Genomic DNA, 15840 nt, shown 5'->3' on the forward strand with positions numbered 1-15840 from the left:
GAATCGGCTGCGAAGTCTGTTGTGAAACAGAAGGTCAAATTCCACCACAGGAATGTAATACCAAGGCTTTTACTTCGTAACGCCTATAAGAGAACTTCGACTTCGACACCATTATGCCTTTCTCCATATAAAGGTAATAGAACTTCCAAAAAAAAACGACTTTCAAACGGAGCCTCAGAGACCCATAGTGTTATATACCATTCGACTCAGCTCGACTCAGATCGGAACATGTCTGTGTGTGTGTATGTGCGTGCACCTTTCAACGAATTATTTTACCGCTCATTTTTTTTCAGAGATGGCTGAACCTTTGTTAAGGTTCGTTTGAGAACTAATGTTGAACCATTGATCAAGTTCGAAGAACAAAGGGCTGTTATCTCTGGTTCCAGAGATCAGGCCCGTACCCAGGATTTCGTTTCGGGAGGGGCCCAAAGATAAAAAATAATGTTTCTGAAGATTGCTTATGTACCTAATTCTCAGTGTGCCTTTTACGGGTTCTTTTAACAGACACTTTAAACCTTTCCACTGGAACTGTTATTGTATTACATTTCTTTACGTTTACTGTCTTGTTATTTCTGCAACACATGTCTTAGACTTTCTAAATAATTATATATCTGTTTTTGATTTCGGGAGGGGCCCGGCCCCTCGGGCCCCCCCCTCTGGGTACGTGACTGCCAGAGATATTGTAGTATAAGTGATATAACCGGCAAAGCGCGGTGATTTTTTATCGCTACATTTTCTCAGAGTTGGCTGAGACGATTCTCTCCAGCTTAGGCTCGTTTAAAAGCTACTGTTGGGGCATTCTTCAAGTTTGAAGATCAAATGGCTGTTACTTCTGGGTCCGGAGATACGATAGTATAAGTGACGTAACCTACCAAGGGCGTTGTGTTTTACCGCTCAATTTTCTCAGAGATGACTTAATCGTGCTAATGAAATTAAATCACAGACTGGATGACGGTTCCAAATTATTATATCTTGGTTGATTTATCAAATGACCGTATGAGCAAGTAACAGTTTCTCTTTGTTTATTTTCTCTTTCGAGTATTGTGACGTGATTTCTTAAAGTTTTCTTGTATTAGAAAACTCTGTTCGAAAGTGGAAGGGTAATAACTCAACCGAAGAACAAAGAAGTGATAAACGTAGAAAACCGCTTGGTAATTTATAGAAGAGAAAGAAAACAAAGAGACTTGCTTTTTTGACCTTTTGAAAAATCAACCGAGATATGGGATTAAGAAGCGCTTCAGTGGCGCCACGTGAACACTGCCCCAACTGAAGATATTGGCGAAACGACGAATCCATTGTAAGTGTCAAGTCTACATGTGTGAAATCGACCGTCCCACGACAAAAGGGCCTAACTGCAAATGAGAGCCTCTCTTTGTTTACTTTCTCTTTTGATTATTACAGATCCATTATTACAAATTCTCCAAAGTTTCCAATATAAATCGAAAGCTTTTAGTTTTACCTTGAAAGTTTTGCGAAGAGTAAAGCGTCAAATATAAAATCAATTCGGTAAATCGTGAAAGAAAAGGTAAACAAAGAGAAACTCATCTGCAGTAAGGCCCTTTTGTCGTGGGACGGTCGAAATGTTCTTTAAGAAAAAAAATAATAATCTGGGAATGTCTCTCATGGTTGGAGCTTTAATGAGAATTTTAACAAAATGATTGAATTGAAAAACCTTTCAATTCAGGTCAACTGTTTTATTTCGATAAACACATTACATCAATTCTTAGGTGTAAGTTATTTGGTTTCAAACTGCTTTGGAATGTTACACACATCAAGTTAGTATGATGTTTTTCTGCTGCTAGTTTCGGTTTCATAAATACTTAAACGTAAAAATAAATATTAAATTAAGGAATGCATAAATAGTTTGTCGATTTCCCAACTCATGGATAGTTGTTCGTTTTTCGTCGCAGGTTGTATCTGGAGTTGAGTGATACGCTGGATTCAGACGCCTGTGATAATGCTCGTAGATTCCGGTCAGCCCGGCTGAGCGACCGTCGTTCATTGAAACTGTTCTCCTTCTCATAGTTGATTTGTTCCGACTCAGTGACTATTGTGGGAGGCTTTCGTGGGATACGCTTGAAATTATTGTCGGACAGCGCAACGGTACTGAAGCTGCGTGTGGTGGAATGCGAGTCTTTTTCCTCGAACACTAAGTCCCGAGCAAGCGGCGGATCCGGACGAGTGCATTGCTCTAACTTCATCCTCAGGATACTTTCCATGATTTGACGGTTCTGTTCTTTAATTTCATCCAAAAGCTTTTTGTTGAGATCCTGATAGCGATAAGAGCAATATGCAAAGATTACCACGCTCGAAGCTAGGAACAGTTTTCTGATCGTCCAATTTAGTTGGTCCCTTCGAACAACGTCCAAAGATGGCATCATTCTTGCAACAGCTGCCTCTAGGAATATACCGCCAATAAGGTTCAAAATTAGAATTAATCTAGCGCTAGCCGTTCGCTTTGTGGAAGTGGTCACGATGGTGCCAACTAAAATGCAGAAATAAAACACCAATCGATCGACGAACGAATATCTGCCCACCAGCCAGGTATGCAGAATATGAAATTCATGGAAAATTTCCGCAAGAATGGCCTGCTGCTGTTTGGTAGAATTCATCAGACCTTCCGTTAGATTGTTTAACATTTTCTTGGACCCATTCAGTGACTCGACCAAACTGCTTCCTATCTCTAGCATTCTACCTTGAAGTTTCAAACCTTCCTTTTGATGACCCAACATAACTTGCTGAACCTCACTGGCGATTTCCAACTGCTCGCTCACTTCGCGAGATTTCAGACTCAACCGATCGATGGTACGATCCGTTTCCCGTTGCCAGTGTTGTCCCTGAAGAAAAAAGCACATATTCTGAGTTTGAGTGAAGAACTCCGTATAAGTCGCAAAAGCCCGATCGGTCATTTCGCTCATACAGAGCCGTTTTAGTGCTTCGGTACGCTCGGACACACAATCCATCCGTTCCTGACCGGACATGTCCAGAAAGCAGTCGGTAAAGTGTAGCGCCAGATCCATTTGAATAGAATCCGTCATCGTCCGGCAACCGTCGCGCAGATGGTTCAGTGCTTGCAGCCAGCATTCTCCATATTTCGGTAGGTTGGTTTTTTCCTCCAGTTCCTACCATAGGAATAACATTATTTGAATTTACTCTGAACACTGTTTTGCCATTAGGACTTACGTTTAAGTGACGCTGTCCCTTCTCCATCATACTAACGATAGATGCTTGATCATCGGAACGCTGAAGTCCGTTCACACTAAGGTGAAACAGCAGTACGATATATGAAAGAATCAACATTTTTACTAGAAATCTGTTATTTCTACGATGAATCAATTTACGTTCTCTTGATTAATAGATTACAAAAGCCGCTGTATGACGTTGGCCAAAACATTACTGATTTTGTTTTGTATTTACGCAAATTATTTAGGCTCCTATACTTTGTTTATATGCGAGCCAACTGCTTTGCATTGTGCAAGTGTTGCCAGCGATATTCACTAGAGATGCCAGATTATAGAAAAAAATACTGTCGCCTTTTTTCGAAATCGATTCAAAAACTGTCCGTAAAAGATACACTGATAAAAATTTGTACGATCGATTCATATGTAAATAGCACTTCAATTTAATATGCTTTTCCATTTCAATACATAACCATAGCGATTTGTTTTAAGATTTCATGTGCAAGTTCACTAAGATGCAAGATTTGAATATTTTTCACTTAGCTTTGATGTTTTTCCTTTAGATGTGATGTGTTCTGCTATCCAATCGAACTACATGTGTTTTGTTTTCTAGTGGAAATGAGTGCAGCACAAATGTATGTGCAAAACACTTGAAATCTATGTGGAAAACAATGTGAAACTCATATGAAATTCATAGAAAATCTAGAGGTAACGATAAATCTTATCGTTTCGATGTGCATTGCAGATAAATGTAGTATGATTTGCACTAAATATCTTCAATATCTTCCTGAATTTCATGTGTTCTACAAGTAGTGATAGTTCAAATGCTTTGCACATGATGCTAGCGTGCAAATTATTTTCAGTGTATAAGTAAAGTAAGAAACAATGTGACAGAACCACTGTGAACATTCAATGGTTTATATTTCTCTGTATGCCACACATTTTTTAATTCTTTTAGCAACAAAGCGGCTGTGTCATAAATCACGAATATTTTCATTTATTAGAGAAATTTCGAAATTTATGAATGAAAACTAACTGATTCAGTACAAAAGTTCTAATTTCAAATTAGTTACTCATTTTTCTCAGAGATGGCGTGACCGATTTTTACTTGAATTCAAATGAATGGGCTTAAGCTCCTATAAAACACTTCTGGATTTCATCTACATCCGATCTCCGGTTTCGGAATTACAGGATAAAGAGTGTTCAATATTTTAAGAAATTATTCAGCGCAGTGATGCAAAACATGGAAAAATTGAGTATCTGAGGGCTAAAATCACTAACGAACTCACTTTTCTCAGCGATGGTTTGGCTGATTTTCACAAACTTAATTGCAAATAAAACGTCTTATGATCCCATACCTAACTCCTGAATTTCATCCGGATCTGACTTCCGATTCCCAAAATTTCAAACCGGCTTATAAAGCGCACCGGTACGTATATGCGCTGGTACAGAGGAAGAAAACATAACACCGATACGAAAGAAGAAAACATATACGTGGTAACCCAAGTAACAATTTTTGTTACGCTAGCTTGTTTGTGACTAGTTTGCAACCAGATATTTGAGTGATTGTTACTAACATCTAACCACTTGCATGACTCAAAAAGCGCAGTTTCTACTAGTTGTCAAGTCGGCTAAAAATATGTTGTCCTTACGTTGTAATGCCATACTTAAATAACTTATCTTTTCATAACTTGAAAATAACTTGTTTCCAAGTAAACTAGTTGAAACTTGGTCACCATCGACATTATAAACATTGAATGAATCCAGAATACTTTTCTATCATCAATAAAAAAGCAGAAGAGTACTTTAAGTCACAAACTTGATACAAGGTACAAATTTCACAACGATCCAAAAATTGTCGAGCGGAATTCAATTTTACTTAACTGTTTTTTATGCGCCTTCCATCAAAATCTGTTTATGAAGATATAAAAAACAAACAACAAAATAACCCTATGTTCAGAATGCTCAAATTTATTCCAAGTAGAGTGATTTCTCATCATTTTAAATTCATATATCATGAGAACTATAATATTATCACATTCGATGTTCAATCCCTATATTATTTTCTTTGTGTTTATGACAGTGCATAGAACAAAAATGACTATTCTGCCTTTCACTATTTTCGGCAAAAAGTAGTTTTGAAGAATGTAATATCCTGGTTTTATTTACGTTTCATACACTTCTTTACACTCCATATTGTGTTCGCCATATTCAAGCCAACAAAGGCTGTTTTGTTTGCATTTTAGTTATCATAACGTTGGGAAAACTTAACGATAACTACCTGAATTAATGAAGAAATTATATGTTATAATCCTCTAATATCTAAGTTATTGCTATATCAATTCACAGTAACGATTCACTTATACGTTAACGTATTAATAATGGTTTCGCAACGGAAAATAAACCTTTTTTCAACTAGTAGCTAAAAACATAGCTGTGATTAAAGATATGTTAGAATCAAGTAACGATAACTTACAAATGATAGTTAGTTTAATGTTTACGTTATAAAGAAACGCTGCTGTCACCTTGTTTTAACCAGTATAACATAAAAAACATGTTCGTGCTCTTGTTGCAACACAGTTGGGTTAAGTGGTATCAAAACTAGTTATGGGTTGCTACTATTGAAGTCAAATAAACTTATTTTCAACTAGTGGGTAGAAGCATTGTTGTGATTAAAAATATGTTTGGATTAAGTAACGATAGCTTATAAATTATATTTAATTCAATATGACACAAAGATGTTATGATTGGAAACCTAAATAACTATTTCGTAACTAGTTATGTTATGATGAAACATTGCTGTCACCATGTTTTAACCAGTATAACATAAAACACATATTCGTGCTCTTGTTGCAACATAGTTTGGACTTTGTCGTATCAGAACTAGTTGCAGATTGCTACTTGGGAAAGAAAACGAAAACCAACACCGCCCGAATAAAACATATTGTAGAAAAACAATACGATTTGTTGTTACAAAAGCTTCCACAATTTCGCTTTGACCATAGAAAAATATATTAATGTAGTTATGTACACTATTCAATTAATTGTTAACAAGCTTTTTACAATAGAATGTATAGATGGTTAAGTATCGTAACAATTCAAATCATAAAATTTTCTCATACATGTTTGCTTAGAAAACAATCAAATGTACAGTTTGCATATTGTTTGAAACACCCCGTGTACAATAAATTCAATTGTGAATCGTTGAAACAATATATTAAATCGTTGGAAATCTAGTCAAGATACAATAAAATGTATTGTAACCCATAGATCTAATTGTGAATCTTGTCCACAATTTAGGTATTTCATTTTTATGGGGCCACTTTGAATGCTCATACCCAAGTAACAATGCGAATGCCTTATGGTTTTGATTATAATTTGAAGGAGTTTTGTAATTGATTTTTCAATCACTACTTATACCTAACTATAATAAGTGTTTCTTTTAACCAGTAATATCATAGTTTTCAAAGCTTCTATAAAACCCTTTACCTAGACTAACAACTGGACTAAAAATAAAACAATTTGTACTAGAATAAAGCCATGGAAACGCTCTTAATATTGCTTTCAAAGATTTTCTTTAAAACATTATTGTCAGTTAAATTCTTTCATACATCTAGTACCGTTTTCATTGGATGACAGTTTTACTCAGATCAATTTTGAGGGTTCTAAAGAACATTTATGACACATTTGTTAAGTGTAATTTGCATTGAAGAAAATTTCAAGACATCAAATAAACGTCGAAATGCAGAAACGATGAAATATGATGGACTTTCATGATTCATTTTCAGAACCTATGCGCGAGTTTTAATGCCACAAAATAGTGTTATACAAAAATAACGATGAATCACAGAAAATAATTTTCATAAATCATGGAGACATTCGCAAAAACCGCATTTATTTCAAGGCGATTAGTTTTAATTCTTATTTTTATCCATACATTCACGATAAAAATAAAAGCACTTGAAGTTTTTACGATTTTGTAGATAAAATCTAATATATTTTTACTGATTGCATTAAAAGCAGACATGACAAACACATATAGTCAAGAAAAATATTATCAAAACGACTGTTCATTCATAGCGGAATTCATTTCATTCGAATAAATTTAATGTTGATCGCAAAGCTGATTTCAAAATTTTCTTGAATTTGGAGTTTTAACGCAGGTTTATGCTGATTCTTCACTTTGCCTTATAAACCTTATATAGAATAGTCCACTTGGCAGCAACATACTCTTATAGAGGTTTTCAGTAGGCTTTCGTGGAGTTTAAAGTGTTAATGCTAGATTTATGATGTAGCATTGAAGACATATTTATTAATATTAAAAATGTTACTTGGGTAATGAATACAAGTCTTTGGATTACTCTGTAAGATAAATTGACTATTATAAAAAAAACTTTAGTTGCATTTTTTGATATTCAAGCAACATTGATTTTGACGGATGCTATCGTTCCGGTGACGGGTACGGAAGGAAATGGACCGTCAGAATCGTGCACTTAAATTTTATTGCTGAGTCTCGGCAAAAAAATGCCGAGATTTGCACAGCCGAGTACACGGTAATCGTCTCGGCATAAAGTATAATGACTGAGAATCTCGGATATCTTAAATTTTCTAACTTTTTAGCAGAAATTTTACTCTTGGTTCGGCAAAAGCGATCAGGGATGAATCATGAATTGCGAGTCATCAGGAACCGAACATGGAATGGATTTTTCTTTATTATTGTATGTAAAATAAGCCACAAAAGCAAAGGTTCGAGAAAGAGGGTGTTTTATCTTGTTCGTTACAAAATAGAAAACATAATGCCAAGAGTAAATTTTTTCTATTGCTCCTTAACGCATCTACCTGGAAATAAGTAGATATTACTAATTATATTTGCGAAGCAGATAGTTTTCCTATTTCACTCTCTTGCAACGAAATATAAAAAATCTGTTATCCTTCCTCCAACTTATATGTTTTCCAGTACCACGAGCAATGGCGACGTTGTGCTTTGCAAAGTCGAAAAGAGACATTAGATGACAAGTGTCTCAGCAAACTTCAGTAAAAACTATCTCACTGTCCGAAATCTCGGCAAACGGATTTGCTGATTGTGTGGGTGCAAACGAGTTTATAATAACTAATGTATAGTATGCCATGACAAATTGCGGTAGACATCATTGCACCAGGTCAAGCGAGCTGTAACAGAATTGCTTTGCACATTTCACCACGAACAACCTTACAGGTAAGAAGTGTACCGCTCTGGGTGATTCCGTTTCCGATTAATAGTTATAAAATGCACAATGGCGATCCTGCCAGGAGTTGCAATTCAAATAGCATAGTTATTCAAAACGGAAACGGAATCACCTAAAGCAACAGAAAATTATTCAAATATTTGGCACAAAGATTTTCATTTTCAAATGAAAAAAAAAGACGCGTCGGTGGAGATTACGTAACGTTGAAAATAACTGGAACAAGCGGATCATTATGGTCGCGCATCATAAGCGGACCAGGAAGGTCGCGCATCATAAGCGGACCAAGAAGGTCGCGCATTATAAGCGGACCAGGAAGGTCGCGCATCAAAGCGGACCAGGAAGGTCGCGCATCAAAGCGGACCAAGAAGGTCGCGCATTAAAATACATTAAAAAAAATGTTGACGATTTTTTTTAATTGAAAAAGGCGGATTCATAAAATCGCGCATCAAATAGCGGATCTGGAAGGTCGCGCAAATATTTAAATATAAAGAGCGAACCGAAAACGTCGCGCATAAAGGGAGCAGGCAACGTGGCCGTGCAAATGAAAAAAAATAAGAAAATTAATGAGCGGATTTTCAATAATCGCGCATCGTAAAGCGGATCGTTAGATCGCGTACATTTCAGTTATAAGTTATCTCACGCATATATTTTTGTGTATAATTCCAGACCACAAAAAGGCGTTAAACTAAAGTAATATGGCAAACGACGGAAAATATGTCCGATTGGGCAACTCAAAATATATACCAATATTCGGCTACAATCGTACTATCTGGTACGCAGATTTTCTCGTTCAATTGTGAAACGAAAATGGCCGAAGAGAAAATGAAATGAATGAAAAAGCGGATCACTATGGTCGCGCATTATAAGCGGACCAGGAAGGTCGCGCAATTTTAATAAAAATGGCGGATTCTCGAAATCGCGCATCACAGAGCGGACCAGGAAGGTCGCGCAAATATTTAAATTTAAATAAGCGGACCGGAAACGTCGCGCACAAAAGGAAGCAGGCAACGTGGCCGTGCAAATAAAAAAAAGCGGATTTGAATAATCGTGCATTGCAAAGCGGATTTTGAGATCGCGCACATTTGCTTCGTAAGTAATCTTACGCGCATATTTTTGCGTGCAATTCCAGACCACAAAAAAAAGTGTTAAAAGCAAGATATATGGAGAATAACGGAAAATATGTCCGATGGGTCAGCGGTACGAGCAATGCAGAGAATCAGACGACATTTGACGCATCTGTTGATCAGACTGACGAGGAGTCAACGATTTCAGTAACGCCGTGCAATTTGAGCATGTTATGCTTCAGGTAGTGAAATCGAACTCGAAAACATGTTGACAATGATTTAGAAAATGTACAAACAAATAATGTAGGAGTTTCGCTTCGCCATCATGATACACCACACACAAAAAAAAAAAATTGTATTTTACAGGTGTACTCATAAAGACCTGGGAAATTTCATTTGTAATGGCTTAATTTTTTTTCCATAAGTACGTTTATTTAATAGGCAATATGCTTAAGTTTTTCTTCGCCGTGGCATCCACAATACATAGTACTTTAAACGTAATACATTTCGAATATCATATTAGTATGTTTTTATCAAGCGATTTACTATTACTGGGACATTGGATAGTCTACCTTGGGTACGCAAGAAATTTATTAGTTGAGATCTGACATCACGATACTCCACGCACGTCCAAACGACATGATCAATATCGCGATAACCTTCGCCATAAGCACAATGATTAGTCTAGGAAAGTCCAATTCGAAGGAGATGTGTAGTGATTGGACATGAGTCTGGATATCACACGAATGAAGTCCCTACTCAAGTTCAGTCCCCTGAACCATGTCGATATTTTAGGAATAATTGAGTGCATCCACCGACCCAGATAATCTATATCCCAAGAAGCTTGCTGGCAAGTGTTCTTTGGCGGGACGCGCTATATAATTCGTTGAAAGCAATTGGTCTCTCATGAGTTTCACCCTCAAAAGCACCACGTTTGGACAAACTCTTTCATTGCCTAGAATGGAACAATGAACCGGGAGCCAAAACTAAAGTGATTTGATAATTATTATTCAATATGTCGTTCAGACACTGTTTTATTTTGCCCAAGAAAAATGATTCATTTTTGCCAGCAGCGTTTGAGCGAATGGCTTCAATTGCACTCAGACTATCTGTGAAAAGAAAATAATGGTTTGGAGATAATGTGACGATTACACTCAAACTATAATGAACTGCTGCTAACTCTGCTATATAAACAGATGCAGGTTCTTGAAGCCTAAATGAGGCCGAAACATTATTGTTGAACATACCAAACCCTGTCGCTTTTTCAATTCGCGATCCGTCCGTGTAAAACATTTTCTCAGAGTCAATAGGACTGAACTTACTTGAAAATATTTTTGGGATTTCCATCGAGCGTATGTGTTCCGGAATTCCACGCTGCATGGATGTGTCGAAAAATTAAGTTGAGTCAGGGACATTTAGGAGGCTGTGACGGATAGGAATATATCTTGAAGTGTCGATTTCCTGTAACATATGGATAAAATATACTGTCATGAATCTTGTTTGAGATTGAAACTCAACTAGCCTTTCGAAGTTATTAATAACTAAGGGATTCAGTACCTCACATGCTATTAGCAGTCGCGATGAAAGCTCCTAAAAACGATCTTTCAATGGACGAACTCCCGCCAGAACTTCAAGACTCATTGTATGTGTCGAATGCATCCAGCCTAAGGCAATTCGCAAACAACGGTACTGAATTCGCTCAAGTTTGATAATATGAGAGTTTGCAGGGGAACGAAAACAAACGCATCCATATTCCATCACTGAAAGTATCGATGTTTCATACAATTTTATTAGATCTTGCGGATGAGCACCCCACCAAAATCCTGTTTTTTTTTCGAAGAAAATTTACTTTTTGTTGGCATTTTGTTATCAGATACTTAATGTGTCCTCCCCACGTGCATTTGGAATCAAACCACACTCCGAGGTATTTGAAAGTCAAAACCTGTTGGATAATTCTTCCCATCATATGAAGCTGAAGCTGCGCGGGATCATGCTTTCTTGAAAATACGACCAGCTCCTTTTTTTTCCGCAGAGAATTCGATACCCAGATGAACAGCCCAAACGGACAAGTGATCTAAGGTATCTTGCAATGGTTTTTGCAGTTGTCTTAGTGTACATGGGGTTAGCTGTCAATGTCATTTACGTAACAATTATAGAGGAGCGGACAGAAGCAAAATCAAATATCCATCTGTTCGAGTATTCCTCACTCTCATGTCCTACGTAACGATTCCTCATTCGACTGGTCGTATTGACAAACCTTCGACAAAATGTCTCCAATAGCTGCATTTCTTGGCTCGAAGTATGTTCTTGTACTTGGTTTCTAAAACAAGAATTTTTCAAAGTTCTGAAGAGTTCCTCATCCTCGTTTTAAAAACGTTTTGAAAGCATTTTTTTTTCGCGTGTTTAGCACCTGAGCACTCTTTGTCCCACCAAGGGCTTGGAGGCCTTCTGTTAGACGATGGACCAAGAAATCGTTTGGTTTGGGCTTGTTCTGCGGCCTCCAAATAATGGCTTAATATTTTACTAGTTTGATTGTAGTGCATGAATTTTACTAGTTTGATTGTAGTGTGCATTCGGCTAGCGGGTTAGACTGTATGAATACAGATGTGTTCTTCTGTTGCTCAGTCGATCAATGGACGTACTTTGTAATCCGATTATTCTCAGTTCAAGTCACAGCGGTCGCAATCATAACCTTCTTTTTATTTCAATGAATTTCATGTCATGGAATTTTAGGTATAATATTGAATGTTCTTGCACGTAAAATTGCTCCATTTATGTGCATTTGATAAGATATAAAATCACAGGATTTTTCCGAAGTGTGCAGTGTTAATTCTACATCGTGGATCCGAGCGATATACCACTCGATACACCCAGGGATGCCAAAGGTTAAAAAAAAATCTGTGCATTGCGAAAAATCTGAAAACTTGAGTGAAACTGTATGATTACACTGAAACGTTATTCCTTCTCTGACATAAGTTCTCGTATATCGACCTATAAGATTATTTTATTTGTTTTTATTTTGATTTATTAGAAGTAAAGCTAAGAGAACTAGTATTTCATTTTTTTTTTTAGAAGAGGGTGGATGTGTGGGTGCAAACGAGTTTATAATAACTAATGTATAGTATGCCATGACAAATTGCGGTAGACATCATTGCACCAGGTCAAGCGAGCTGTAACAGAATTGCTTTGCACATTTCACCACGAACAACCTTACAGGTAAGAAGTGTACCGCTCTGGGTGATTCCGTTTCCGATTAATAGTTATAAAATGCACACTGATTTCGGTATATTTGTTGTGCCAAACTTCGGAAAAAGTACGCGCTTTACTGAGATATCAGCATATTACATTAACGAATTTCGGAAAATAGGGTGTGGGTTACTGAACAATCAGCAAAATGTCGTGTTGCCGATCTACTGCAGCATTTCAAAATGCCGTGCTGGAGAATCGGTTTTAAGTGTGTAATACTTTCTTTACCGGAACGTGCACACGTGCGATGACATTGTGTGTGAATGTCTCCATAAGAATCAATGGGACTAAATTGGACGGTGACGGACCTCCTGAATGTCTCCATAAAAATGCATTCCCCAAATTTTGACGGTGACGGTGAAGGAGGATGACTGTGACGGACCGTCTGAATCGTACTTAAATCCTCTGAAATTTGATTCTCTATTCAGGATTGTTGCATCTGATTCTAAATCCATTTGGAAATCTTACTGAATTCCGAATGAAATTCCGTTCGATTTAACTGGGTTAGAGTGTACGCAATTTTTTAGTAATAGTGGTAATTTCGCTTGTCTGGTCCATTACACTTAGCGTGTATGACACAAATGTCATTCGGTTTCGTCGATCTCGCGGGCAGCGCACGCACACACTGAACGACAAGCTGTAAAATTCTCGACGAACCAACCATTCCTTTCTTGTTCTGCCTACGTCTCATCCATACATCTTTATGTTGATCGACCATCAGCCAGCCATCATCAGCGCGTACAATGAAAACTGTTCCGCGGATTCGAAAAGTCGTATTGAATGAGAAAGAGCTATCGTAAAAGAGAAGAAAACGAAGCAAAAATTTTTTGGAAGCTCCTTGCGGAAGATTATATTTTTGACCAAATTTTGTCGTATCATCGTGAATCCTGTTCCGTCGGAAGGAATCCCGTGTGTGTGTATATTGCACCGTTTTGTGACGGATCGCAGGTGGAATATTGTAAGCCCGCAGGTTTTGCTACTAGCTGTCCCTGTCAATATCATCGCACTCGGGATACATAATAAGCTGGAAGTGGGTACTGCTCGGTGGCTGTGCATGACCGCAGTTCTATTGTGTATTTTGATTGAACAATATTCGCGTGTGTGTTCGCCGTGCCGTGTTCCGATCCGGACCAGTATACGGGAGTGCATATTTCGCGAGTGTTTTTCCTGATTCGTTTCTCGTCATTGTCCAACCAGGGTCCGCTATTCGTCATTGCTGCTGGCTTTTCCTGCTGTGGATTACCGATTGCTGCAGCAAGACAAAAAAGTTTGGTTCCCCGACGAAAAAGAGGGAGATCCTCTGTGTGCGCGTGTGTTTCAGTGCTTTCGTGGTAGGCGTCCGTAGGTTTGGTTCCGCGATACCTCCGACAAACAGTGTGTCGTTCGCCGAAACGTCCGCCAAGACAGGGAAACGGAGTTCCCCGGAAGTAGATGAAGGTAGGTCTGCCGGTTGGAATCGGGGGTTTTCATTTGGGTATGCGGGAACCACTGAATCCACCCGCAGAAGTCCAGCAATGGACACATTTCAGGAAGAAGAAAAAAAGATGGAAGCGTCGCAAAATTTGTACTCATCTCTTAGGCTGCTGATGTCAAATTTTGGCATAAAAACACAGTGGGAGTTTTGGGTGTTGCTTTTGGTCGTAAAACTACTGCTGGAATTGTTGAAATTTTTTAAGTTCAAATAATGGGATTTAAGATATTTGCATTGTATGCTTTTGGGATTCTGAAATATAAACAACATAAAATCATGAACTTGAATTCATGATTTTGAAGTGTCACCTTCATGTTAAACGTTTAATGCAGTTTCAGTCGTTCGTTAATTGAACAATTGTTTTCCTTCCAGGAACTGTCTACTCTGCCAGTGAAAGTTCGTTCGGAAGCAACAAGCCGCAGCCTCAATAGGTCCTACGTGCCGACACCGTCCCAGCAGTCCCAGTCGGCGATAGAACGGTGTGTAGTGCGATTGTTCCAATACCAGCCACCGGTTCGAGGCATTTTGCCGCCCGCTGTTTGGGTCCCCGTTAGCACAATCCGGAAACAACGCCGCCGAAGAAGATGTCCAGAAATAAAGACAAATATGATAACAATAGGCGACAGCAAACGTTCCTCTCGGCGGAAGATATTGCGTCCGGGAAGAAAACCTGCTGGCACGGTGTCGAGATAACCGGCAGTGTTCGGAACATCAGTCCGACACTGTGGAAGTTCGAGCATCTGACGGCCCTCTACCTGAACGATAACTGTCTGATGCGACTGCCCCATCAGATCGGTTTGCTGGTCAATCTGCGCATGCTGGACCTGTCCAGCAATAAGCTGCGCAGTTTACCAGCGGAGCTGGGCGAACTGATTCACTTGAGGTAGGTCTTTTTATCGTACCATCCATCCTAGGCCGTACCGAACTGAGCGAATGTCCGTGTTTTTTCGTACTATTCCAGGGAACTACTGTTGAACAACAACTTGTTGCGTGTGCTTCCGTACGAGCTGGGTAAACTTTTCCATCTGCATGTGCTCGGTTTGCACGGGAATCAACTCGGGAAAGACGTCATGTCGATCTTCAACGAACCCAACGGAACGCAGAAGCTGCTTACGTACATGCTGGATAATTTGTCAGGTATGTTGGTGTTCTGGATGTGCTAGAATCTATAAAATGTGATAGAGAATCATTGTTGTCTATTCTGATCTTGCCCGAAAGATTAAACCAAATTTGTTTGAATGCGCCTTTCGTTATGCAATGCATTCCCTCAAACGTTTGGCATCATCTCTGACAAAGGCGAATGTAATTTGATTTTAGTTTTTTTTTGTCAACGAGATGTTTTTTTTGTGTAATTGCGTGTAATAATTAGAATAGTTTGAGTCGACTTTTTTTGCTCGCCTCCATTCGGTTTATCGGTCCAAGTCGTGTTTCTTTTATGGCTTTTGGGCTTGAAGTAAAATTCCTATCCTGTTTCGACCTCAGCTGCACTCAAATGTAGGGATTGGGAGTCAGTTGTTTGTTGGAATTGGGTTGGTTTTTGCTTTGAACGAAAATGACAGACAAAAAAAAACTCTAACTTGCTTCGATATGCGATTGGAAATTTCAAATCGTAGTCTTTTACACATCAAGATTGAGTTACGAGTTTCGAATGGATT

General features: G+C 38.3%; 2 protein-coding genes across 3 annotated transcripts in view; one reads left to right on the plus strand and one right to left on the minus strand.

The window, feature by feature from the left end:
* Window positions 1-1684: 1684 nt before the first annotated feature.
* On the minus strand, window positions 1685-3475 carry LOC131437383 (uncharacterized). Of its 2 annotated transcripts, XM_058606689.1 has the most exons (3): window positions 3342-3475; window positions 3184-3259; window positions 1685-3122 (listed from the first exon to the last, which is right to left on the minus strand). In XM_058606689.1, the coding sequence occupies exons 1-3, from the start codon at window positions 3392-3394 to the stop codon at window positions 1881-1883; spliced, it is 1371 nt and encodes a 456-aa protein (XP_058462672.1). In that variant the 5' UTR covers window positions 3395-3475; the 3' UTR covers window positions 1685-1880. The 2 variants fall into 2 exon arrangements, with proteins under 2 accessions (XP_058462672.1, XP_058462680.1); XM_058606697.1 differs by having other exon boundaries at window positions 3184-3459.
* A 9930-nt stretch (window positions 3476-13405) lies between these two features.
* The window catches only part of LOC131437376 (CCR4-NOT transcription complex subunit 6-like), a 287533-nt gene continuing 285098 nt past the window's right edge, over window positions 13406-15840 (plus strand). Inside the window, exons 1-3 of the mRNA XM_058606677.1 lie at window positions 13406-14151; window positions 14558-15068; window positions 15147-15322. Of these exons, the coding sequence (XP_058462660.1) occupies window positions 14770-15068; window positions 15147-15322 (475 nt within the window). The 5' untranslated portion in view covers window positions 13406-14151; window positions 14558-14769. The remainder of the gene's footprint in view (window positions 14152-14557; window positions 15069-15146; window positions 15323-15840) is intronic.

The sequence above is a fragment of the Malaya genurostris genome, chromosome 1 (assembly GCF_030247185.1).
Source record: "Malaya genurostris strain Urasoe2022 chromosome 1, Malgen_1.1, whole genome shotgun sequence".
Lineage (NCBI taxonomy): Eukaryota > Metazoa > Arthropoda > Insecta > Diptera > Culicidae > Malaya > Malaya genurostris.